The 27,811-nt window shown below is 25.8% G+C and overlaps 1 protein-coding gene and 2 non-coding genes across 5 annotated transcripts; 1 reads left to right on the forward strand and 2 right to left on the reverse strand.

Annotated features, from left to right (window-relative positions):
- Positions 1-40: 40 nt before the first annotated feature.
- Positions 41-27,787, reverse strand: LOC122855481 (ankyrin repeat and SAM domain-containing protein 1A-like). Of its 3 annotated transcripts, XM_044156865.1 has the most exons (16): positions 27,547-27,787; positions 22,549-22,629; positions 22,310-22,466; positions 22,083-22,228; positions 21,867-21,989; positions 19,849-20,075; positions 19,544-19,760; positions 17,840-18,055; positions 17,425-17,695; positions 16,638-17,324; positions 13,833-14,004; positions 4,620-5,455; positions 2,458-2,772; positions 2,201-2,359; positions 1,997-2,134; positions 41-1,771 (listed from the first exon to the last, which is right to left on the reverse strand). In XM_044156865.1, exons 1-16 carry the CDS (start codon positions 27,648-27,650, stop codon positions 1,190-1,192), a joined length of 4,431 nt encoding a protein of 1,476 aa, XP_044012800.1. In that variant the 5' UTR covers positions 27,651-27,787; the 3' UTR covers positions 41-1,189. The 3 variants fall into 3 exon arrangements, with proteins under 3 accessions (XP_044012800.1, XP_044012802.1, XP_044012803.1); XM_044156867.1 differs by lacking the exon at positions 17,840-18,055 and having other exon boundaries at positions 27,547-27,786; XM_044156868.1 differs by lacking the exons at positions 17,840-18,055; positions 19,544-19,760; positions 19,849-20,075 and having other exon boundaries at positions 27,547-27,786.
- On the forward strand, positions 1,872-1,944 carry Trnam-cau. The gene has a single exon. It is a non-coding gene; the product is annotated as a tRNA-Met (tRNA).
- On the reverse strand, positions 4,424-4,497 carry Trnav-aac. Its single transcript has one exon. It is a non-coding gene; the product is annotated as a tRNA-Val (tRNA).
- Positions 27,788-27,811: the final 24 nt, after the last annotated feature.

Genomic DNA, 27,811 nt, shown 5'->3' on the forward strand with positions numbered 1-27,811 from the left:
TTTATTCTTTCAAAATCTTTAATTATTTTTTTTTTGGCAGTTATTATTTTATTTTTTTCTCAATACTATATATGCAATAATTATTTGAGGAATAATTTCTAGAGTACCTGACCCTTTTTTATTTTTTTTTTTTCTACGTCAAATGGATTTGCTAAATTCGATCTTGCCTCTTTGGTTTTCAGCACAATACAATTTGCTTTTGAATCTGTTTTTTGCTTTATTTTTCATGTCATCATGTAAGTCGTAATTATGCTCGAACGTTTTAATATTCAAATAAAAAAAAGTCTAAATTTCTAGGACCGTTTAGTAGATTTAATTGGGTTAACTAGCATGCTTGTCAATTTTATAGCTGAATATTTGGCTATGAAGATTATCTATCGCCTAAAAATTTTACTGAGTTATTAAAAGTTGATTTTATTTTTATTGGCAATACTTTTTTTTCAAATATTATTTCAACAAGAGCTCTCAGTCTTTGAGGATTAACTATCGAAAAATTTAGGCTGACACTATGTAAAATGATCTAAAAATTTACTTTTTGGTGTTGCGAATTAAATTTGTATACTTTTTGTTTTTTTAATGTTCAACTAACAAAATAAAAAAATCAATATATTGAGCATTGACGTAATTTAAAAAAAAAAATTTGGAATGTTAAATAATAATTTTTTAATAATTTAACAAGTCAGCAAGTTTGGCATATTTTACGATGATAAATTACATCATTATCAATCAAAAATAAAATAATCAAAAATTGTATAATAATGAGGCAAAACTTACCTCCTCAAAATTTCATATAAACAATTGAAAAATCCTGAAAAAATTTTATTGCAAAAATCACGAATAAAAGCATCATGAGTCAAAAAAAGAAAGAAAAAAAAAAAAAAAAAATCTATATATTTATTAAAAATCTAACACATTTTTTTAAATATTTTTTCTTATTATTTTTTTTTTTTTTCACTAAAAATAACTCGTTGCACATGACCGAGACAATTTAATGGACATAAAAATAATTGTCCAAGTATTTAATTAATAAATAATTCATCACAGTTTGGCCAACGTAAAATCACCTGGTGACATCAGAAGGATATATAGATAAATAATATATATATATATCAAAAAAAAATATATATATATAAAAGAAAATTCGTTGATTTTCATTTAAATTTGTTTGAAAATTTTTATGTTTTTTTTTTTATAACTCTTCAGATAGTGCAATTGGTGCACGTGAACCAGGCTTCATGTCTTTGACACCAACTCCAATATCATCAACTGGTGTTGGTACTAATTTTAATTGATTTCCATTAATTTTTATGTCATTAACTGAATGTGATCTTCCATGTGTTATCAATGGTTTTGTACTTGTACTTGAATTACCATTTGAACAATTATTTGTCGTTGTTATTTTTGGTGAATTTGTTATTAAATTTGAATTATTATTTATTATATTATTTTTTGTATTTGTTGAATTTTTAGTTAATGTATTTGTTGAATTTTTAGTAAGCGTATTTGTATTACTACTTGTTTTAATTTTAATTTTAGATTTTAATGTTCCAGTATTTTGTAAATTTTTATCATCATTTGTTGTTTTATCATTTGTTGAATTAATTTTTGTATTATTTATATTTGAATCTATTAAATTTCCCGTTGCAAGACTTGCCAATTGATTTGCTGATTGTGAACGTACTGTTTGACTACCAATTTTTTCACGTAAGGCCATTTGATATGCTACCTCGAATGCTTGTCCCAGGGTCAGTATTACTTCGGTTGCTTGGTCCTGCAAAAATTTAAAAACAAAAAACAAAAATAATATTAAATAGTCAATGTATTTTTATAAATTTTGCTTAGATAGACATTTGCGATGTCCGTAAACATAAGCCTTCGTAGCGCAGACGGCAGCGCGTAAGTCTCATAATCTTAAGGTCGTGAGTTCGATCCTCACCGAGGGCATTATTTTTTGCAATTTTACATGAAAAAAAAGTCAATAAATATCATTATTTACCATTGTTGGCACACAGAAAACGTGACAAAAGTGTGTACGACTTGCATGATCCTTAGTTATATATGCAAAATGTGTTAAATCATCAGCATCTTGACAGGCGCAATGAATATTACGAATTTCATGATCACATATTGGTTCCTATTAACACAAATTAACAAAAATAAATTACCTGTACAATTTACAATAAATAAATGTTAAACTTACACTAGTTGAAGCATCTAAAAATCTAACACCACGATATGATATTGCAAGTGTTATTCCCAAACTAACTCTTGGATCACGACATGTTTTTTTTAACTTTTGTATTGATTTTTTAGTTGATTCAGTACCCCTTAGTTCCTTGACAACAGTAGATCCCAAATACTAAATTATAAATTAAATTAAACAACAATTATTATGTGATTTAAGAATTAAAGTTTAAAAAATAAAAAAAAAAATATTAAAAGTTATTATCAACTTACATTGGCAATGTATGTAACAGTGCCAGTGACTAGAGCTTTTGGTTGATGTCTCCACTGTGTCTTGAGGGTTGATGGTACACCAAATAATAATTCTGATGGTGCACGTATTTCTAGCTGTTCTGGTGCTGTTGATGTACCATTATGAGAATTTGGTCGTTGTGGTGGTTGTGGTGCTGGACGATTTTTTCTATGTCTAAGTGTTCCGGATGTTGCTGCATTTGTTCCACTAACTGTAATCTGACTATGTCCATTGTCTTGATTTGCATCTGGTAACTTTTCTCGTATTTCCTCCTTCAATTGTTGTATACTACTCTTCTAAAAAAAAAATAAATAAATTTAAATTAAATCTTTGTTGAAAATATTACATATTTTAAATGATAATTTAATTTCGTTTATAAAATTCCAACAAGAAAACCAGTTTAATATTATTCCTTGTATCAATTTAAATATGCGTGTGTGTGTGTATTTCTTGTATGTGTATCTATTTGAGAAATCGGAGCCCACGATTTTTGTAACAAGGCTCCTCTCTTTAAATAACCACACAGGTTTTTACCACATTGAAATCAGACACGCCTGAATGTAAAATAAATTTAAAAAACCCTCAACCATTAAATCAATAAACATTTTTTTTTCATGTAATATTATTTAACAAAAAAAAAGAATGATTAACAATAAAAATAATAAATTATATGTAAAAATATATCCAAAGATTTTTGGGTAATAAAAAACATACCGTGTATAATAAAATTGAAATTAAAAAAATACTCAATGGTAATAAAAAACAAGTAAATTTATTGATACTGAAGTATAAATATATAAATAATTTTGCACTGAGCAATACGTTGAATTGAGTAAGCTAATTAATGCGAGTTAAAATTGAACAATGAACATGTTGATAATTACTAATTAGACAAAAAATAAAGGTGTGTTGAATAAACTTGAAAATAAAAAAATAAAAAATTGATGACAAGTTATAAAAGAGGTGGATAAAGTGTGTGCACTCAAATGGGAATCGACTAAAGTGTTGAATTCACACAATGTTCGAATCTCCAATTAGCCACGTTATTTACATTATCATATATACAAGATGAGCAATATATAAAGAGACTAAACAAAAAAATAAAAAAAAGGAATATATTTATAAAATAGATTTTTTTTTTTTTTGAATGAATGAAAGAGCAATTCGTCCCCATGAATATTTTTTGTAATACATAGAGAGACTGCGAAATGTTCTCATTGTATGAAAATATATATATAAAAAGGCCAGGCTTGTCTCCAACTCAGCACCCTGATATGACACTATGAAGAGAACGAGCTTTCTCCCTTGGTTTTCACAGTCACATACACCCCACTAGGGACACGTCTTTTCATCAGCAGACTGACATTCAAGGGATGTCAAACATGGGGAAAATTTTTGATATATATATACAGAAACACATATGCGGAGTATAAGGTCTAGCCAATAAAGTACTAATTTGATAGAAAATGATTGTCATGCCAAGGGTGCACTTGAAAATACCTGGTTTTACTAATTATCTTTACAAGACCCCCCCAACTGAGAGAACGATAAAATTTATCGTGATACATTGACAATTAATTTCAAACTGGTTACTATAATATTATGGGGTATATAAATTGATATCCTGCAGTGATCATCATCATCATCATCATCCTGATAAGCAGTGAACCGATTTTATTTTATTTTTTTCTCAAATGTTCTTTTATTTATTTATTTTTAATTATTTTTTCTTCAACTAAAAATTTATACAGGATTTAATTTAAAATTGTGCTTAATTTGTTTATCTAATTGGATAATTATTTTTATAATTAATTAAAAAAGCAAGAGTGGGGGAGGGGATTAAGGTAGGAAGAGATGATAGAAAAAAAAATTGGAAAATTTATTTGATTGAATTTGATTGTTAAATTGTTAATAATTAAATATTGTTGAAAATAGCAAAAGATAATTTGTTCTCGCCCAGGTTCGAACTGAGGACCTTCCGCGTGTTGGGCGGATGTGATAACCAACTACACCACGAGAACCGGTGTTTTGTAAAATGTTTCTAAGCTACTAGTCCGACGTGGTCACGTAGAAACTTGTCTACAGTGTTTATGATAATTTTTTAAAAATTAAATTTAATAATTTTTTATTGAAAAAAACATACCAGTGTGTTTAAATCTTTATTGAGATCTTCTAAATTTGGACCACCAGATCCATTTGTTTTTTGTCCACGTGGTGTTGGACCAGTTACTGATGATAATATTCTTTTTCTATGTCCTGGTTTTTGTATTTCTAATACAGCAGCTAATTCAACTTCCCATACTCTTTTAACACGTTCCATATCACAATATAAATGTTTTCTAAATGTTTCTGAATAATTATCAAGATGAATAGCTGCTAGCCATTCATCAACAGTCTTTGATTGTATATCATATTTTTTATCAATAAGTTTATTAAGTGTTAATGATGAATTCATAATAATAGCTCTATCATGTTCACTTGTTATTCCCATTTCTTTTAAATCATTATCTTCTAATATACCATTTATAAAATCTAAATCATCATATCCATAATTCATAAATAATGATTCATACTCAGTTAAATTTAAATTTATTAGCCATTTATTAATGTCTGTTGGTATACTTGGACTATTTAATGTATCATTTGTAAAACCAAGTCTTGATTGAAATTCTTGTTCAAGTTCAGTTACAAATACTGATTCACGAACTAATCCAGTACCAAATGATGCCATTATTTCTGATATTTTAGCCCATTCTTCTTGCTCATCAAATGGTGACATTATACTCAATGATTTATTATCATCTTTATCACGATTTATTTCATTATTACGAAATGTATTTTCATTTGTATTATCATCTAAACGTTCAACAGTACAATCAGCTCCAGTTCCCATACCGCAACCACCACTTTGACCATATACGTTTCGTAATCTTCGTAATGTTCGTGGTCGCTCGGCAGTCACCGAGCCTTTTAACAAACCTATTAACAAACAATAATCAATTAATTATTTATTAATTATTTCAATATATATTTTTGATTTTTTTCAATATCAATTGTAACATGTATAAAATATTTATTTCACATTTTATCCACGTTTTTCCTTTAAAAATATTAATTAATTTAACCAATGAAAAATTAAATTATTATTTTTTAAGTTTAATAAAATTTATCTTGGCTTTAGAATAGCTTCATAATATAGTAATGAGACAACTGTCAAATCTCACAAGTATAAAAAAAAAAATATAATATGAATACAATGAATGAAAAGAAAAAAAAATTAAATTAAAAAATTAAAATAAATAAAAAATGTAAAATACAAAGTGGATGAGGATATAAAAATGAAATAAAGTACCATGTCTTTTTAAAGATGCTCCATAGTGTTCATTGCTCTGTGAATGTTTTGATTATTATGAAAAGCTCATAAAAATATATACTAAATGGAAAAGAGAAAACCACTCTAGTTACAAGTGGTAACGTACGTAATTTTAATTAAAGTACCATGAGGAAAGAGGTAACATTCACGTTGTCAACATTGTCTCACCTTTCGTGTTTTTTTTTTTTAATTTTATTTTTCATTCTTCTTATCACTATTATTCTCAACCCTTTTTTTTTATTCTTTTTTTTTTACTTTACACTTGGTGAAATATTACTCAGGTAATTATTTAACTTATACATGAGTGAATTATATATAAATTTTTTCATTAAAAAATATAACGTTAATTCAAAAAAATTTTTAAAAAAGAAAAAGATAATAATTTTTATTTTTCATTTAAATATTTTAATCATCAAACTGATAATTATAATTTTAATTTATTTATCAAGGCTTATTTTAGTTGTTTTTTTTAAAGCTATTTTTTTTTATTTTTAAGATGCGTTAGGCTACTGACCGAGGATACAAAAATAGAAATCACGATGCCACTCAACCGAAAATATATATCCAAAGGTCAATCGTCTAAAAATCAAACTTGATACAAAAAAAAAAAAAATATATAGTTAAAAAAAATAGTAATGATTAATTTGATAATTAAAAAAAAAAAAAAAAAAAAAATATTATTCCAGCTGTGTCGACGGATGTGGCCGAGGAACAATAAGTCATTTGACATTCGAAAGCTGGTAGACAAATAAGCAAGCATGCAAGTCGTCTTCCATAAATAATTCATAATAAAAAATATATATGCGTGTTTATAAATTCAAGCTGCTAAAGTTTCAAGTTTAAAAAAAATATATTTGGCATTAAATATCAAGTTTAGTATAGTCAGTGTAATATGTCAAGTTGTTAATATATCCAGCAATTTTCTTGACTTGAAAAATAAAAAACAAAATATAATTTCTCGGTCATTAGACAAGATATTAAATAAAAAAAAAAAGTATTTTATATCTTTGAGCAATGAAGCATGATCAAAAACCAGCCTTGAATATTTTTTTTTTCAAATATTATCTATAATTAATGAAAATATAAAAAAGAAATGATCTATTTTTAAATTCTCAATTTATATAAATTAATAAATAATTTAAAATTATTGCGACTGCACCTGGATGATTGTCCAGTTTTGCGTAATGTTGTTTGAAGGGTATAAACAAAATAAAAATAAAAAAAAAGTTTTTATCCATGTAACCAAGGCCTATCGCAATGACACCAGTCGCATACATTGGGCATTGTCAATTTAAAACACAACGTGATATAGATGCCACTGTGAAATGTGTGTTCAACCAAGCCCAACGTTTATATATACTGTCAAGCGTAATCTAATAGACCGTACACCTTTATATATATGTATAAATATAACAACAAAACATAGACGTGATGCATTCATCCATAAATTAATGGGTGGCACTTGTTAGCCAATCATTTGATAGAGATTGTCCAGAACAGAGTCACCAGGCAACAGCTGCTGACAACCTGTTTTTCCATCAGGTGTAATATATAAATTTTCTAATGATTTTCTATTTTTTTTTTCATTTCATTTACTGTTTATCATCATCTAGGTATTTTTTTTTCTTTAAAAATATTACCATAATTTTTTAAATTAAATTTACCATCAACGTTTTATGGGCTTTTTTTTTATTTTGCAAACTTGGTTTTTATTATTGACGAGATAGCCACTTACCTGGAGGTAAATAAAATTATTATTAGAATTAAAATTGGCATAGTGGAATGCTGTTTTTAAAAATATATATACGCAAGAGTCAAGTTTTATGATGCTACATATAGCTCGCGTGATTTTCACGTGGAGTATGTAATTTTTATAATTTTTTATTTCTTTTACGGTAATAAATAGAAATCGCGTGTGTTATTTTTACTCTTGGATAAAATTAAATTCATAATCTATATTTTTATGGTTTATAAAAATATATATAATGTACATCTTGAATTGAAATTTATTTTGAATAAATTTTGATGAGACAAGTGTGAATTTAATTACTTGCAATTGTTTAAGAATTAAATATTTCTCACGATATTTATTTTATAATGTACATTGAGGTAAACATATATGAGTTGTTTGAATTAAATTAAAACCCATATATATATTGTCGTTTTCTTTGAGACAATGTTCACAAAGTTTGCGCATAGAATTATTTCAAAGTCAATGCGAAGATTTTATTTGTACATTAATTATATACAATAAAACTCAAAGTAGGAAGTTTTTATTGTTGTTTAAATTATACAATTATTAAAATTCATAATTATTTTTATCAAGGCTATAATGAAACACGTGATGTTCTGAAATATGTGTACGCCTCTTTTTAGATATACACAACATATTGATTAAAAATTTATCTAAAAATATATTTAATTTCGTTATATCATCATTGAGGAAGAGAAAAATTATAATTCTATATAATTTGGCTTTTTAATTAATATATAATTTTTTTTTTCTGTATTAACTCTTACGAAGTATATAAATAATAAATTGACTATTTTTTTTTTTTCTCATTTTCTTATGTAAATCTTTGAGTCAATTTGTAAATATAATAATAATAAATTCTCCGGGTTTTAATGAAAATCAATTTCAGTATTGTAGTCATATAATGAATATAGGTGTGTTGTAATATTGTGGGCGCTAAATTTAAAAAAATAAAAATTTTCTTCTCATCAGTTAAATTAGTGACGCAACTATTGTGAGGACAAGGCTATTATTACCTTTGGGCGTAACGAGAGCAACAAGTAAGCAAAAATTTTCATACGATATTTTAAAAAAATATATAAATAAGATAAAAATAATATAAATAAAATATAAATAATACAAGTAAACCATGTCACTAATAAATAAATAAACAAAAAAAAAAAATTGATAAAAAAATTTTTTCAACAAAAATAAAGCTATTGTCTTGAATAATTATTAATTAAAATATATAAACATTAAATAAACAAAATAAATATAAAATAAATAATTTAAATAACGTAAAATAATAATAAAAAAATTAATTAATTAAATAAACAAAGAATTAAGCAATCGATTGAATTTTTAAATAAAATTTTCATCTAGATTTTGAGCTCAAATAGTAAAAAAAAAATTTGATATTATTTCTGATGATAATGATAATAATGTTTAATTTTATAGTAGTTTTTTTTTTGTTAAAATTTTTCGAGTATATAAAAGGTGGTTTAGTTACAGACACATGTCACTTTGGTGTATTTGTAACCACCTGCAGGAAAATTAATATTAAATTATAACAGTAGACCCGCAGACAGTTGTCTTCTTTCCTGTTGACATGTCTCACTTGTTATTTCACATAAAAAAAAAAATATATTCAACAACCATTTACAGTCATCAACAATATATCAGTTATATACTCAATATTAACAATAACACTATATTACACAATAAAACCCACAAGTATTTCTATTATTTTTTTTTCGTCATATTGAGCTTAAATTCCAAACAACAAAAGATTAATATATACAAGTAACCGAGAATTCCAATCTTTATTTCCTTTTAATTTTTTTTATATTTCGTTATCATAATAATAAAATATATATTGAATTAAATAATAATTATTATCAATATTTAAATATAAATTAAAACTCTGTTTTATTAATTTTAAAAAATAAAAAAAAAGAAGAATAATTGTAAATTTTAAATAATCATATCAACTAGATAAATTAATTTTTTAAAAATTATTTCTATTATCAAATAATATATTTAAAACAATAATATAAATTTTACATATGAATATTATTTTAATATTTAATTGTCTTACCAATTTTGGCTGTTTGAATAAAACAATTATTTAAAAAATCCAGTGAAACGTATAATGTTTTTTTTTGTTTTTTATCACAATTTAATGTGGCTCAACAAATTGCAACACTGATGACACGATAAATATATATATAAACACAGTATTTTATTATTATTTTTCAATATAAAAAAAAGAGATCCGGTATAAATATAAAAGTGTAGTAATACCACGAGTTTAAATTGTATGAATATATTTAACATGCGTTTGAACTCGGTGTGTGATATGACGATGGCACGAAGCCAGTTAACGAGTAAGCTAATTCACCAAGCAAACAGCAATGTTGTTATTATTAATTATATTATTATTATATTTGTAAGTTTAAATTAAAGAGAATATGCGTGAATGTGTTATGTGTTACAAATAAAAAGTTGTTGTTGTTGGTTTTTTTTTCTTATATATCTTTTAATGATTTTTAGAGGTCAGAATAATATATGATATGTGTGTAATGTTATATTTACTTTTAAGTATAATTTTTAGTACATGTTTGCGCGACTATTGCGCGGGACTGACTAAGAAAAAAATACGGGCCCCAAGCGATACACACGGTAGCGCGAGCGTGCGCGCGCCAACCTTTACCGCGAGATATCAACGGGCCCAACAAATTCAAAAAGAAGAGGGGGACTTATAGCAGGTGTGTGTGTGTAAATAATTAAAAAATATATAAAGCTTAATTAAAAAATGTTAACAATTGTTTTTTTTTTTTCATAATTAATATACTTACTGAAAAATTTTAAATACATACGAGAAAAAGGATTAAGCCATTTGAAGCAGTAGCTTCCCCAAACAGCTGGCGTCTTTGAATGACTCATAACTATGAAGAAAAAATATATATATAATTTTTTTTCATTTAAAATAAATATATATATATTTTTAAATAAATTTTTTTATATTTTTCAAGAGGCACACACACACACAGAGAGCAAGAGAAGAAGAGCATCAGCAGGTCAGTGATTTAAGTTTTGGGTCAAGCATAGATTCTAGGCTTAGCTTTATATTTATTATTTTTGTATTTTTTGTAAGCAGTGGAATTTCATCTTGATATATTGAAATAATAAAAAAAAGGGTATAGAAAAATATTATATATATATTAATGGATAATAAAAATAAATAACCAGGGCTCTTGAGACTTGTGACACCGGCATGGTAACAAAGAAGAATTGAACGATGTGGACAGCAACGATGAATACAATATTAAGCTGACATTGCGAGATTATATACGTGTATATTTATTGTATGCACATGTACATACACACATGTGTATATTTAAATTGATAAATTATATGGGACCGTAATGATATAAAAGCGCCGGTAGCCAATGAAAAAAATATACACAAATAAGCAATAAGACCCTCATATTATTTATTCAAATAATTAATATCATTTGTGATGATAATTCTCAAACCATTACCGAATTTAAATAAAACATATGCATATTTTATATATTTGTTAATAAAATACAAATATTTTTTTATATTTATATTTGCAATTAGCTAAAATATAAATAATAAATTTTCTTTTAAATTTATTTATTTTTCTTTACTGAGAAAGTAACGTGAACCACATTATGATTACAATTGTAATTTAAAAAATAATATATATAAAAGAGTCACAGAATGATACTCGTTAAGCGGATAATGACTTTAGACGAATGTGAGACACGACAAACACTCCCACACTTAACAACGCATTTGTTAAACTGCAGCGATATTATATGCACTTGGATGATGATTATTATTGTTATTTATTTTAGTCGTCAATCAGGAAAAAGATCAACGTATTTGTGTGTGAATAATGATAATATTAATAATATTAAAAATGAGATTGGTAGAGAGAATAAAATTTAAAAAAAAAAAAAGGCGAAAACGATGTGCTGTCGTGTGAGTCATGTCTCACGGTCCACGCATTCCAACAGTGATGTCATGAATCGCCCGCCTGCTTGGATATTTAAAAAAAAAAATTTATATAAATTATTTATTTATAAACTAAAAATTAACAATTATTTGCACGTGTTTTTTTTTTTTTTTTTTTCATTATTTAAAACGAACAAATTGGTAGAAGAGATTTTTCGAATCGAAATTTTCTAGTGCGATTTCGATTACTTTCACTTTTACTATATGAAATTTCGAAATAATTTCTATAGAAATTTTTTTTTTTTTTTCATTGGTTTTTTTTTATGGCTTTTGTTGTTAATAATTGTGGATATTTTTTTATTTTGGTTGGTTTAATAGTAATGTTGTTTGAAGACGACAAACATTGAATGCATTTCGATAAGAATAAAGACGATTTATTGTTATCGGTGGAAAAAGATAGGAGGAAAAAAAAAAAAATGATAATATTCACTCTCGAAGGATCAATATAGAATTTTAGAAATATTATTTTGTATTTTATTTTTTATTTACTGATCGAATCGTTGCCTGATTGATGGTCAAGGTGAGTTTTTATTTTTTTTTTTTTCTCCTTTTCGTGTTGTTGACAGACAAAATTATCTTATCAAGGGGAAAAAAAATTATTATAATTTATCTATGATAATAGTCAATTAATATTTTTAATAATAGATATTATTATTATTATTATATTGTTGTAATATTTATGAAGAGCTAACAACAAATCATATGTGTTAAATAAATTAATTTAATTTTTGAAAGTTTTCTGGTGTAAAATTGTGAAAAAATTCTCGACACTTTCACGACTATTGTTGGATTGTTTTCTTTGATTAATAATATATAATTTTTTTTATAAATTAATTGCAAGAGTTTTAAACAATAGTGAGAATAATTTAATGTTTTTTAATTTTGTTTCTCACCTTGCTCTACTTATGGAACTCCTACGTGCAATTTCCATTGAGTCATTTAGTTTATTAATTTTATAAATCACAATTAAAAAAAATTAAAAATCTTACCTCAATTGTTGATTATTAGAAATACGATGCATGCAGACACTCAGCTATTTTTAAAAATAATAAATAAAAAATTTAAAAGCATTTATTTCCTGTTTTTTAAAATAAAAAAAAAAAAATTCACAATGTTAATTTTAAACATTATATTATGCAATAAAAATTCTACATTTTTATTTTTAAAGTTTAAAAATAAATTTAAATAACTCATAAAAATTCCGTTATCAGCATCATCTATAAAAAAAATTCACACAAAAACCAAACGAGACATCACAAAAGCCAACAGGACAATAAAAAAAAGCTTAAAAAAAAATTAAGACAAAATTTTAAAACATACATAATTTATTGACACAAAAAAAATGAAAAAAAAAAAACAAACCTAAAACAATTATTGCACAGTCCATTAAATTAGATAATATTATTTAAATAAATTATTTGTTAATACTTAGTAACTAAAAATAAATACTCAAAAAAAAAAAAACAAAAAAAAAGTACTGTGCTTTGAAAATGTCAATAAACAATAATTAATATTTCAATTGTTTATAAACAAAAAAAAAAAAATCTATTACACATAAATATTCTTTAACTATCATTAACATTATTCCATATAATTATTAATAATTTTCAATACAATAACAATCGAATAATTTGCTAATAAAAGACGAAATTTATATTTAAAATTTTTATAATTCAAAAAACATTATCGTAAATAAATTTAAATATCAATAACAATAATATATTTATAAATTAATAACTGTCTGATTGTTGAGTAAAATAAGAAATATTAAATACCATGAGCAAATGATTTTTTTAAATAGAAATTTAACAATCCAGGCAAATGACACACAATGCTTATTTTGCTCTTATAAAATTCATCGGGTTGGCACATACATATAAATTCACATTGAAGTAATTAACAAATGGCCATTAAAATTACTGACGTTTCAGTAAATAACAAATCCCCTCTGTCTATATTTAAATTAAAAAAAAAATATATAAATAAATAATAACAACAATGACAGCAATTACTCAAAATAAAAAAAATAAAAAAAATTTTTTATACTGTCAATGAGAACTTTTAATTTGGTCGTTAAAAAAAATTGTCAATGGTTAAATAATGTTTTTTAAAATATTCATAACTTTGTGATAATAATGAAAAAAAATATATAAATAATAAAAAAAAGCATCATGCGGTACAGCCAAGTGTTTGTTGGGATTTACCTGCAAATGGTACATCACCAAAGTACTCCTCGACATTGTCAGTTGACATACTCTTATCAGATAGTGAAACACTTGACAATGATCCACTGGATGCATCAAGTGATCCTGGTTGAAATTGTAATAATTCTTCTTCAGTTTCTGTCTCCATGTCTCTTGATCGTCTTTTGTAAACCTAATCAACAAACAAAACAAAATATAAAATTAATAATATTCATGATATTATCAATATTGATTTAAAAATTATACATATTTTTATACCAATATTTTTATTTTCCATCCAATGCCAAAAATGAAATGCAGCTAAGACACTTGATGCACCTTGATAGAAAGTATCATGCAACTAAATAAAAAATAAAATAGGAAAAAAAGCAAAAATAGAAAAAAAATATAATAGCAAAAAAATTAAAAATTGTTAAATAAAGCATTAATAAAAAAAAAAACTAAATAAAAATCAATGTAAATTTATGAAAAATATATATATTTTTTTATTGAAGCATAAACAAAAAAAAAATAAATAAATATTTTATAATATAAAAATGAAAACATGATGTGCAAATATGAATAGGGAGAGAGAAATATGAGTAGTGCGTGTTTCTCATCCGTAAATATTTAACACAGTAAATACCACACGATGTTAAGTTTTGTTGAACGTGTGTATTCATCAGTGATAAAATGCCTGAGGGAAAATATACACGACAAGAGAGAGATTGACGCTTGTATATATATTATGATTTTATATGCATTTCTATTTTTCGACAAGTTGACATGTTTAAGTTACAACAGGATCATAAGTTGTTTAAACAGTTATATAATACAATTTAAATTTAAAAATAAATAAATAAATTTAAAAATAAATAAATAAATGAAATACATTTGAATGAAATTTAATGTCAAATGTCAACCACCTAATTTAATAAAGATAAAAATTATCAAAATTGATGAATGAATTTCCAAGACACAAAGAGGTACTTGAATTAGAAGAAAAACAATGAGAAGGTGTATATTAAATGTATACTAAATAAAGACAAATTTTGAGAAAGATAGATGTAAAATTAATGGTGGTAAAATCTTCATTATTCAGAGGGTGTGTATGTTGGCATCTTGCATTTTGCTGCTTCGTTTAATACGCGAAAATCAACCAGCCAAAAATCATTTTGAAAACCCTTTATTTCTCTCTTGACTATACTCTCGTCATACACATAAATTTGAACTAAATGAACTTTACTTAAAACTTGTATATTCAATGTCTTTGTCATATTTAATATTGTATCATTTATTTTACTTGTAAATGACATAAAATTTTCATATTAAATAGTGATATAAAAATTAAATTAAATATTATTTATACATTTTTTTTTTTTACATTAAAATAGATGAGAAAAATTTAAATGAAATAATGTATTTAATTTTGTTTAATTTGTCATAAAGATCAATGCTACAATAAATACGTAAATCTTGTTTGATAAATCACATTTAGTCAAGTAGTTCATTTCTCTTAGCCACATAGGACAAGTTCATTGAATCGTGACACCATCAAGGTAAGTTCAAACGATCCAACACACACACACACACAGAGAAAAAGAGAGAAAGATGAAAACACATTGATGATCTTTCGCAGTGCTTGGATAGTGTAAAAGTCATATATGAAAGCATTCAAATATATATTTGACAAGAAGAAGAAGAAGAAGATGAAGAAAATAAAAAAGAAAAAAATACTTTTGACTTTACAGAAGTTTGAGTTCAATAAATATATATATTGACAGATATATAAATAAAAAGATAACCCGAGGCAAGTGAACAAGATTGAGAATGATTTTCAAGCAATTCAAATCTTCATGATCCATAGATATATATTTATTTCATAAAGCATGTTTGAATCCTTTTACGAATATGTGTATGATGAATTACTGGATTGATGCATATGCAAAGTTATAAGAAGATGAAATGAGATAAACTAAAAGAGAGAGAGAAAGAGACAAGTAATAGTATGTTCAAGTGTATTGCTGAAAATGTGTTATGGTTATATACAAAGTGTTAGGGTGGTTGAACGATATGACGATGACGACATTGAGAGAAGACGAAATATATATGCTTGTATACAAGAGAATGATCACAGGATGATACTGGCGTCAAACGGCTGATACTCAAGTGCCTGTGAAGAGCCAAAGTGTACACATATATACACACTGCCTTCTTGTAAATCGCATCAGAGATCAAACATGAATTTCTTCAGCTTCCAACGACCCTCAATATACATCCATCATATATATATAAATTTCTTATTCTAAACTTTTTTATATTTCGATTATTATTATTATATTTTTACGTCAATTATTTAAACAATATTCCTATAATTTATTTTGTTTTGTTTTTTGATTAATCAATTGCTTCAATGATTTAGATAGAAATTTTTGATATTTGTTGGACTTGACATTCTCACTAGCACGATGAAAAAAATATATATATATTTTTGTATTGAAAAAAAAAAGTTGAATATAGTTTTGAAATTCAGTACTTTTGCTTTTTGATGCGTGTCAATATATCTGGCATTTTGACGGTGATATTAACAGTACCGTGAGTAGTAGTACCACACTCGAAAAAATTCATTCATGTGTTATGAATTGAGCGCCGTTTGACATTTTATTCATATATAGTAGATATTTTTTCAAGTGAATTTACGGTATGAGAAATAAATCTTGATGCAACTGATGCATGGACATGAAATTTGATATGAATCTTTTTTCCTTTCGAAGAAATTTTTTTTTTATTGTCGAAAATATATATACATATTTTTGATTGACTCACCTGACTAAGCGGTCGAATTCTTTCGTGAATTGATTTTTCAGCATGCATTGCTGATGGTGGTGGATGATCTGGTGTTGGTGGTTGTACATAATGAGTTGGACTTGTTGGTAACATCATTTGTATACGTTTTAATCTTTTATCCATTGCTTCTCTACCATCATTAAATAGCTGTCCATAATTATTATCACGTTTTTTATCTAATAAACTTTCTTGTGATGTTTTTAATCCTAATAATGTATTTGTAACATAATTTTCTTCATATAAACCACTTTCACTACACGGTGATTCATCAATATTTTTTTTTGTAATATCATATTCAAAATTTTCATATGCTTTTTCACAATGTCGACGTAATTTTCTTCTTGGATTTTGTAATTTAACTAAACGATCACCATAAACAGCTGTCAATGCAACTGGCTCAATATCAGAACGTTTATTATTATTATCATTATTACGTGCATTCATATCAACATATTGATCAACACTTCTTGTAACATGACGTAATTGATCTCTACGTGATTGTAATTGTTCAAGATCAATGTGACTTCTTGCTCCACTACGTGCAAGAAATAAATATTCATAATTACTTGGACCAAGTGAACAATCAGCTGACAATGACATTTGTGTTTGTAAATGTGTTGGTGATACTGATAAATTTCTTCTTGGTGGTTTTTTTGGTGGTGTTGGCTAAACAAAAAATAAAATATAAGATTTTAGAGTTTTATTTTTTATATTTTTTCTTTGTATTTCAACTTGAATGATGGTATAGAAAAAAGTAAAATCTTACCGAGACTTTACTATTTGATGCTGGACTGTGCAAGGAACTGGACAATGGTGCCATTGGTAAATAAATACCAGGTATACCTGTATCATTTGGTAAAAAACGTCTTTCCCTTGGGCTTGGTCCACCAATACTTGAGGATGATGAAACACTCAATTGATCTGATTCTCTACCACTAAAACCCGGTGGTAATGTTAAAGATAAATCTTCTGAAGCGTAACTACTCTCTGTACCCCTTGGCACTGGTGGTGTTTGATATAATCCACTGTCAGAACCTCTGTTTAAATATCAATATATACATTTAAACAAATAATAATAATAACACAAAAATAAATAGTAATATTAAATAATAAACAATAATATTAATGTTGTATTTAATAATATATATTTTTCATGTTAAGTGTGCCAACAACAATCCTACCGTGTTGTGTTATGTGGTGATACTGGTGTTGTATTGCTAGATGTGTTAATTGGTCTATCTTCAGGTGTTTGATCATAACTATCAAACGTATTTATTGAATTCAATGTATCGGACATTGACATGAAGACACTATCAAATAATGAACTCAAATCAGAAATGTTGTCATCAGTTGTTGATGGAATTTTTTCATATAATCCACTGGACATCACAGCATCGCTGAAATTTTTTTTTTTTTCATTTTGTTTTATACTTGGGACCAGGTCAAATAATAATAATAATAGTATTTTTAATAAAATAAAATAAAAATAGTTGACAGAATAAAATAAGGTAAATCAACAAAAGAAAGTAAGCGTTAGAAGGGTGGTTGATGGTGGATTTCTAGTGAGGGTTGGCCGTCACCGAGGTCGGTGAGTACGATGGTTATGAGTTTTATGCTGAGATGGGCTAACATTTACATTGTTTAACGTGATGGATTCAGTGGCAGCGGTTATACAACGTCGAAATATATATATATGTTATTCAGAGAGCCAAACATTGATGGTGGTAAAGTGAATGTTGGTTTGACTATGGCTGGTACTTGGCAATGCAGTATTATACAATTTTACTTGAATATATATATACCATTGGGGTCTCTCTTACAAATTCAACATTTATATATACTGCACACATACACATATATTTATTTATCAATGTCTGTAGAAAGTTCCAAGTGAGGGTGACCCGAGAAGAGAACCACGCGGTTGGACTCTCTACTACCATCCCGCCTGCCTACATCAAGAAAATTAAACCAAGCCAAGCGATGTTTAACGCGCTGTAGCAACACGCTGCTACTATTTCTACAAACTATTCCTTCTTTTGCAATCCAACCTCTAGCTTTATATACTCACCCTTATATTCACAGTATAAACCACATGGTTATACCTCTCTCATCATCATGCATCAACATATATATTCTTTGCTTTTGTTTGCTCACATTTTATATATTAAACATCAAACCAGTATAACTATATCGAGCTTTTTTTTCACTTGCAAAATATTACAAACTTCAACGGTCAAAATACCATTTTTTATTATTTTTTTTTTTCATTAAAAAAAACAATTAAAAAATATTGTATATATGCTAAATAATAATAATTTTTTTCTTTTTTTTTTTTTTAATATAGATTTTTTATTTTTTTATTTTGCTAAAGGGGTTTTTGTTGGGATGCTCTTTTTTTTTTAACTTGGCTTTTCTTCGTGTTCTGATTTTACTGTTTGTTTGTTGCATTTTTTTTTTTTTCTTTAGAATATTTTTTGTTGTATATGTTCAGTAAGCGTGACACACGTTGTGCAAAATGTAAAAAATGATAATGAGAAGGCGGACTTAAACAAAGTGGGTAGTAGTACTGCTTTTCGTTATCATTTTTTATTATTATTATTGTTTTGTATTATTTATTTTTAATCTTGAAAGGCATTGTTTTTGAATGAAGGATTTTTATTTTGTTTTATGTCATATATAGAATTGTAACTTAATTGGATTCTTGCGAGACTTAATGTCAACAGTGTAAGAAGGATTTATACCTGTCACCATTGTTAGTATTATCATCCATCATTTATGCAAAAGTGTTTTGTATATGTGTTGTTGTTTTGATATTTAATTTATCATCATAAATTATTGAATTAAAAATAGGCTGTATTATATTATTATTTTTTTTGATAACTTACAATGACATGACAGAGGTGCCAGATACACGACGATCTTCGTCTCGTGGTTTATGATAAAATTGCCATTGTGTTGGTGATGAACCCTCAACTGGTGACATGTCATCACCGGGTCTAACATTTTCATATGGACTACCAAGTGAATCATTACTTTGAACAGGTATTGGTGGTAAATTTTCACTATCACCATCACTCTCACCTTCAGTTGGTGATCTGTGTCCTAATATAAATTAATAAAACAATTTATTATCATCAATTTCTTATAAAATTATATCAATAATCAATAATCAATATTATTAATAACTAACTTCTTATGACAGCAGTGATATCTTGTGTAACATGCGGTGGAAATTGACCCAATAAATCAAGCACAGTATTATGCCTTGAATCTCTGATACCAAGATCAACACCTCGATCAAGTAGGGTACGTACAACTTCCATTTTACCACAAAGTGCAGCTTCATGCATTGCCGTACCAGCTGAAGTTCTTGTATTAACATTAACTCCAGATGCAAGTAGCACTTCAACAACAGCTCTATGAAAATAAAAAATATTATTTAAATTATTATCAATAGTTGATTATTAATCAAACATAAAACTTTTGTAGATTTTTTAATAAATAAATTGACAATTTTGAATGATTAAACAGCGAATCAATTCCTCAGTGATTCAATGATCAAACAAGCATAGTTTGATACATAGCTTCATGACAGTCTTCCGGTATTGGCTGTGTGTCTATATGATGATAAAGCTGAATTGAATATAATGAAAGTGAACAAGAGAACCAAGAAGATAAAGAGAGAGAGATAAAGTAAATATCAATGAATCAAGCTGTAAAATCATACCATCTATTGTCCATAGAATTGTAACTGGTATATCGAATTCACATGTTGTTATTACTACAGCATATATACATCATACGGGTATTTATTATGGCTTACCAAAAGCATCGATATTCAATCTGATAATTGACATTACCTTACTCATATATCTCTCTTTATTATCATCTCTTTTTTATCAAATTCAAAATCGTCATTTATTTTAATATTAAATTTTCATTTTAAATCATTTTTTCTTTTTTTTTTATCCATTTGCGTAACATAACAATTCAATGAACATACACAATTTAATAATCCCATTAAATTCAACACATTCATCAAGAATTTCTCCTGTCATTGACAGACTATTTTATTTTTATTTTTAAACCCTTCAAAAAAATTAATTACAATGATGATTTTATTTTTTTTTTTCATGTTATTTAATTATATGATAATAAATAATTAATTTTATTATTGTAAATGAATTTTTAAATTGTATATAAATGATTATGGTACTTCAACATTTGGCTATTATTGTTAGCATCAAACTGGCAAATCCAGTGAAAATCATTCAACTGTTATGCAACACGATCATAGCATTATTGGCGAGGCGTTGTTGAAACGATTATTGGACTAGGTATAACGCGTTTTATGTTTAACAAATGAAAAAAAAAAAAAAATTAAATTAAAATACAAATAATATCCGGTTGAGCATTACTATCATTTCTCATTCCATTATCTCATCATATATTCAATTATTTATTGTAACTGACAATAGTTTAGTGGTAATTTTAATTTAACTATAAAAATTATTCCTCAAAAAACATGAAATTAACATTTGCATTAAAATAATTAATTTAAATTATTTATAAAAATTTAAATCAATTATTTATCGTTGTAAATTAATGACAAAACATTAACCAAAAAAATAAAATGATATTGATTTTAAATTTATTTAGTAATGAAAATTTTTATTGAAACAAATTTCTCGTGTATAAATTATAATTACGTAATAGAAAAGCAATCAGGCAAGATGAGCATTAAATAATTGTATATGAAGACATCTTATGTCTTTGTGACATTGTGCCAGACAAAGATGATATTCATGACAAAGGCTTGACTGAGAACTTGAACTAGAATACCAATTTAACCAGGTGGCTATAGACCAGTTACATCACCAACAACAATAACAACCACCATCATCACTACCACTACTACCACTGCTGTTAATATCATTAACTTGACAATATATGTATAGATTGAAATATCTATGTATATTCAACTAAACTATGTATTATCGTACTGAAATTTTAGATTATGCAATGCTCTGTGATTGGCTATAATCAGCAAATGGCTTGGTATCGTAACACAGCATGAAAAGGGGATCGTCTATTCGTTAAACATAAAGGGTAATTTATATACGCACCATGGTAACGTAAAGTTTACATCAACAAATACAATTTAATATTTTTTAAATGGAAAAATTAATAGAAATTATTTAAACTCACCTGTGGCCATTTCTTGATGCCAAGTGTAATGGAGTATGTGGAAATATTCTAGATGAGGAAGAACTACGAAGTGGTTCAATTAATTCTGGATGTCTTCTTACTAATAATTGTACTGTTTCTAATCTAGATAAAATAAAAATATATATTATTTTTTGATATTTACATTGTGTATTGATTAAATATATTTTAATTTATTTTTAAAAGTTTTTTATTTACCTGCCGTATTGAGCAGCAAGGTCCAAGGCTGATTCACCACGACTGTTACGAATACCAGGGTCACATCCGTATTGTAACAGCTGTGCAACAACTTCCGTGTGACCATATTGTGCAGCACAATGTAGTGCAGTCTCATTATGCAATGTCTGAATGAATAAAAAAATAATTATTTAAACATGTTTATTTAAATTAAAAATAGATGTATATTTATTTTTTGAAATACTAACAGCAAGATTAACATTTGGAATTGATGGACCTTGACTGAGGATTAGTTTAACAATGTCTGAGTTACCAGCCCATGCTGCCAAGTGCAGAGGAGATGATCCTTTAGCATCAACAACATTTGTTGATGCTTCATGTTGCATCAACAACTTGACAACATCTCTGAAAAACATTAAATTAATTATAGATATACAATATATTTTTGTACATGAAATTATTTATTTCTGTTTGTTTTTTTATTTACCTGTGACCATTTAGAGCTGCATGATGAAGAGCAGAGTATCCACTAGCATCTTGCACATTAGCTCCAGGTCCTCTTCTTAAACTATCAACAACAAAAAATTATAGGAAAGGAAAATTATTATTTGAACATAATCAGTCATGGATTTTTTGCAACTAGATACAAGTCTTTGTCATCATCTAAAATTATAAACACGTAAATTGTATATATGACTATTGTATTGCGTGAAAATTTTGAATTGTTTCGTTTCGCTTTGAGAGTTGAACTCATTTTCGCTTCTATTCGTTCAATTAATTCAACGAACGATCTCATTCACATCTCTCACTCCAACAAAACCAACCTACCCAATTCAAATTCTCATCCTCTTTTTATCTTTCTCATACATAAATATATATATATACTCAAAACATGTTTGTACTCGTCGAGCTTCATTTCCGCAATCAAGAATTCACGTTTACTCACGTCAACATCTGTGTGTCTCTGTGTGTGTGGATCCAGGACAATTTAATCGTGTGAAATTTGTAACTTAAATTTATAATAATATACTCTTGATAATATTTTTTATTTATTTATAAAAATAAATAAATAATTTCAAGCAGTATTTGTTAAATAAATTTTATTTTTTGATAATTTTTAATATAATTTTTATTCCAAGAAAAAAATGTATTTTTAAAATTACGATTTCTTCAATAGAAAAATAAAAAAATTTACTATTTTATGTTAATTTTTAATGATAAAAAATATATATATTTCAAAAATTAAAATTACTTTCAAGATAAAATAATAAATTTATTTAATTTCAAGGAATATTAAGTGAATATATATTTTTTTTTTTTTGGATTATCCATTTGGCCCATGTAAACATTGAATAACGTAACACATGATAAAATTACATGATTCTCGTCAATCTATTAGCTAACGAAGCCAATTCTCAAATACTTGGGTAACACATGTTCTCGTTAAATAAACCATTGTTGCATTTAGTTTACGTTAAAACTTTGACATTGAAGCTGAATAAATTCACAAGGGATGCTAAATAAAAAAAAAAGCAAAAATACATTTTTTTTGTATTTAACAATTGAACCCTTTCAATCATCAAAAAAAATATAATTTTATTATCTCATTAATAATATTTATGATTGAGTATTTGATGATAAATATCATGTGTTATTTGAGTTACAATATTTATACGTTTTTCGATATTTATTAGTTCTATGATATTAACACATATGTTCATCACCCCAGCTCTCATAAGACGATGACAAAGTGGCCCCCAGAATTTATTACAAATATATAAAAATATTATCTATTTATTTTCCATTCATCTAGTGACATTTCTCCATCATCGAAATGATTTTTATATTACTAATTTCCCATTGAAGCAAAGAAATAAAATTCATCATAAAAAGCCTCTTCATCTTGACTTGAACCTGAGCTTTTTTCAAAATGTCTCAATGATTATATTGCAATTTTATTTTTGGCTTTTTTTGTACGAAATAAATTTTGCCTCGTTATAAATCCCTCAGTTCATTTTTATATACTCATCATCAAAGTTCAAGATGAACCGCCAAAGCTTTCTCTGATCTCCATTGTATCAAAACATCAAAAAAAAAAAAAAGGATGAATTGCGGTTTGAGAAGGTCCTTTTTGTAATTCGTATGAGCAAATAAATAGAGGGAAGAAAAAATAGAATTTATAAAATGCAACGACTTGGTGACACAAGTTAGGAAAAAATATAAAAAAAAACTGGCACGTGGCATGTTTTCTCTGTGTATTTTTCTCTGGCTCGAGTACCTCTTCTCTTCTCTTGTTCATTTCTACAATTTTTTTTTCATTTTACATTTATGTTTTTCATGATATTGTCAAGATCACATACTCAACAACACACACACACATAAATTACTTCCCCATTGACCTGCACCCTCTAGCAATTCCTTTAGATATTTTTTTTTATTTTATTTCTAACGTTTCTTGATGTTATAATAAAATTAATTAAACTAATTTCGAAAAATAAAATTTAAAACAAGTATAATATTAAATTGTCGTAATAAATTTTCATGAAAATTATAATCCCTTATTTTCATTAGTTTTCTGTAAATATATCCTGCTGTGTGTGTGCCATTTGTGGCACTCGGATGTTTCCACAATTTTTCTTAATTAAATCTTATATGACAATACAACAAAAAAAATATTAAACAAAAGTAATATATATTTTTTTTTTCACTTGCTTGTTAGTAGACAGATAAATTCTACAATTAAATTTAATGCTAGTTTATTAAAAGATGTATTAAAATTATATCTTCAAAGTGAAAAAAAAAAAAAAAATATAAAAAAAAGCATTGAGTTAAAAATAAATTTTAAAAGGATGATAAAAAAATTATTGAAAAAGGTGTTGAGAGAAGGTTGAAGGTTTTTTTTTTTTTTATCTATTTATTTTTGTATAGGTGTGGGTTGGAACAAGGGTGGTGACGACGAGGCTATCAATCGATATTGGCAACTTCCAGCGAAGAGGAAAAACGATATGGACCGAGACGTGTATTCTTGCCGGCGGATACACTCTGGATAAAGTGCCCCGTCAAATAAACACAATAAATTTATTTTTCTCAGTGTCTTTTGCTTTTTATCAATAGTCACTTGATCGTGTATTGTCACTCAATTCACCTCATCATCATTATCCAGCTTGTTTCAATGATATTTAAGTATAAATACAGAATTTTTTTTTCAATTTTTGTATTTTTAAATTAATAATTAATTGAAAAAAATTCTACTCGAGTTATGAGTAAGTTGGTAAATATATTTATGAGGAATTTAAGTGTGTTTAAACAAGTGCACTTTGTCATTTGTCATTTTAAAAAGGAAAATTAAAGAGGAAGTGTAAATGACTAGAAATAAAAAAATTTATAAAAATAGTAATAATGAGGCAATTGAAGTACTTGACTTTAATATTCGCATTTATAATTTAAATAATTTTTTTTTTCTTTTTAAAAATTTAATATTTTATAAATATATTTTTTTTTTTCAATAAATAAATACATTATTAATTAAATTTGTATTTTTTTATATTTAAATTTTTTTAATTGCAATTGAGTGTGATTTAAAAAAAAATATTAAAATAAATAAATTATTTAAATTTAGCTAATTTTTTTATTGAATAAATTTAGTAATAAATTTTAAACAATTGACTATTAAATAAATAAAAAAATTAATTATTTAAATTTGTATTTTTAATAGTAATCGAAATTGATTAATAAATTTTTAAAATTTGAATTTTTATTACTACAATTTAGGGTAATTATTTCAATCAATTTTTTTTTTTTAAATTATTAACAAATACTATTATTTAAAAGTAAAAATATTTAACTATTTTTTTCTTGTTTCAAAAAATTACCAATTCAATTATTCAATTGGCTATGAATTTTTAACTATTACCTCATTTTTAAATTTTAAATTAAAAAATTATGAATAAAACACATGTAAAAAGCCATATTTAAAAATAAAAAAAAAAATTTGAAAATATTCTTGAATTAATAGTCGAGAGGATAATTAAGATTTAAAATTCAAGTGATGATAAAAATATTTAATGAGTCAATTATTGAGTGTGGTTGATGGAGAAGTGCATTTGCTGACACAGCTCGATTGGTCTTTGCTTGCTCAAGCATAAAAGAGACGAGAAAAAAAATAAAAAAAAATAATAATAATGAGAGACTGGGTCAGTAGTGTCAGGGGAACATGTATACATTTTCATAAACCACATGTACATAAAAAAAAATATACCATACAAATGAATAATGATAATAAAATTAAAGAAAAAAAAAAAACAAAATTAACAAACTAATTAAATAAATATTTAACAAATTAATTTATAATTTTAAATGAATTATAAATTCATGAATTATTAATTTAGTATTTAATTTTAATTGATGTTAACAACTTATCATTTGTCGAAAAATGATTTGTATAAATTTACGTTAGCCATTTGAATAATCAATAACAATTAATTTAACAATTGGAGCATAAAAATTTGAGTATAATTTAAATTTCTTTTTTAAAAATAAAAATTTACAATAAATATAATTTCAATGAGTCAAATTATTCGAGTAGAAACTTCCTGTCTTATCAAGTACACCAAAAATAAATTTCGACGTCTGTTAAAAAATAAAAAAAAATGTAAAAGAATTTTAATAATGTACAAAAAATAATTCCATCGACACGAGTCTCTCATTATAAATGTTAAAAATAAATTCTAAAAATAATATATAATATATTGAAATAAATAAAAAAAAATATATATTAATTTCATGTTGTCTCAATGAGTCATATGATTAAAAGCCAAATTATCAGCTGTATTATGATAACGTAGATAATTTGTTGTCCTATGTTCAAAAAACAAAAAAATTTGTTGGCTATATTAGTCATAGAAATAGCCAGTTAAAATTATAAACAAACTCGTTAATCTTGATTAATTAATAAATTTTTGAATGAATGAAAGTTGATCTCAAAGACGTATCGATTGAATTAGAAAGCGAGAGATGCGCGCGTTGTGAACAGCCGAGGATTATTAGCTCTGGTTAAGGTGGCAGACAAAATAATAATAAAAAACCAGGACACACTGTACACTTGTCCTGCTCCATCAATAAATAATTATTATTTTTTCAAAATTTAACAGCCAATATATCAATCCATAACCAACAATTAATCTCTCAACATTTTTAAAACAGCCTACTTATTTTTTATTAATAAAAAACAATTAAAGAAAAAAAAAAAAAAATACATGGTTTTTTCCCATCATCATCAGACATCTGAGGTCATGTTTGTTTTTTTTTTATTTTTTTTTTCAATATCAAATTGACAATTAAAATGACAAGTATTATAAAAATAATTTCGAGTATATTGTTAATAATATTTGTGGATATTTTTAATTAATCAAGTATATTTAATAAATAATTTGATGAAAAAAAAAAAAAAACAAATGTTGTTAAAATAATGATGGTTGACACCCACCTTGCTAGTGGACCACTCCTTTTAGCTCTTTGTCCAAGTATTTTCTCCACGACAGTTACATTTCCACTTCTTGCTGCCTCCAGCAGCTCTTGATCTTTTCCCATTTTCCATTTATTTATTAATAAAACAAACACTTAATAACACAATTATTAAAAACACACATTTGATTACAAATATTACTACGATACGATTGTTTCATTGATCCAACGTGGCCATCTTTGCCACGACTGATGCGACATCATGTGGTGAAATCAAATAATATTTA

The sequence above is a fragment of the Aphidius gifuensis genome, linkage group LG4 (assembly GCF_014905175.1).
Source record: "Aphidius gifuensis isolate YNYX2018 linkage group LG4, ASM1490517v1, whole genome shotgun sequence".
Taxonomy (NCBI): Eukaryota; Metazoa; Arthropoda; class Insecta; order Hymenoptera; family Braconidae; genus Aphidius; species Aphidius gifuensis.

Coding starts and splice junctions, on each gene's coding strand:
- LOC122855481 (XM_044156865.1), bottom strand. CDS start 27,650: ATGGGAAAAGATCAAGAGCTGCTGGAGGCAGCAAGAAGTGGAAATGTA. Junction 22,630..27,546: donor AGGAGTGGTCCACTAGCAAG/GTGGGTGTCAAC, acceptor TGTTGTTGATAG/TTTAAGAAGAGGACCTGGAG. Junction 2,360..2,457: donor CTGTTACATACATTGCCAAT/GTAAGTTGATAA, acceptor TTTATAATTTAG/TATTTGGGATCTACTGTTGT.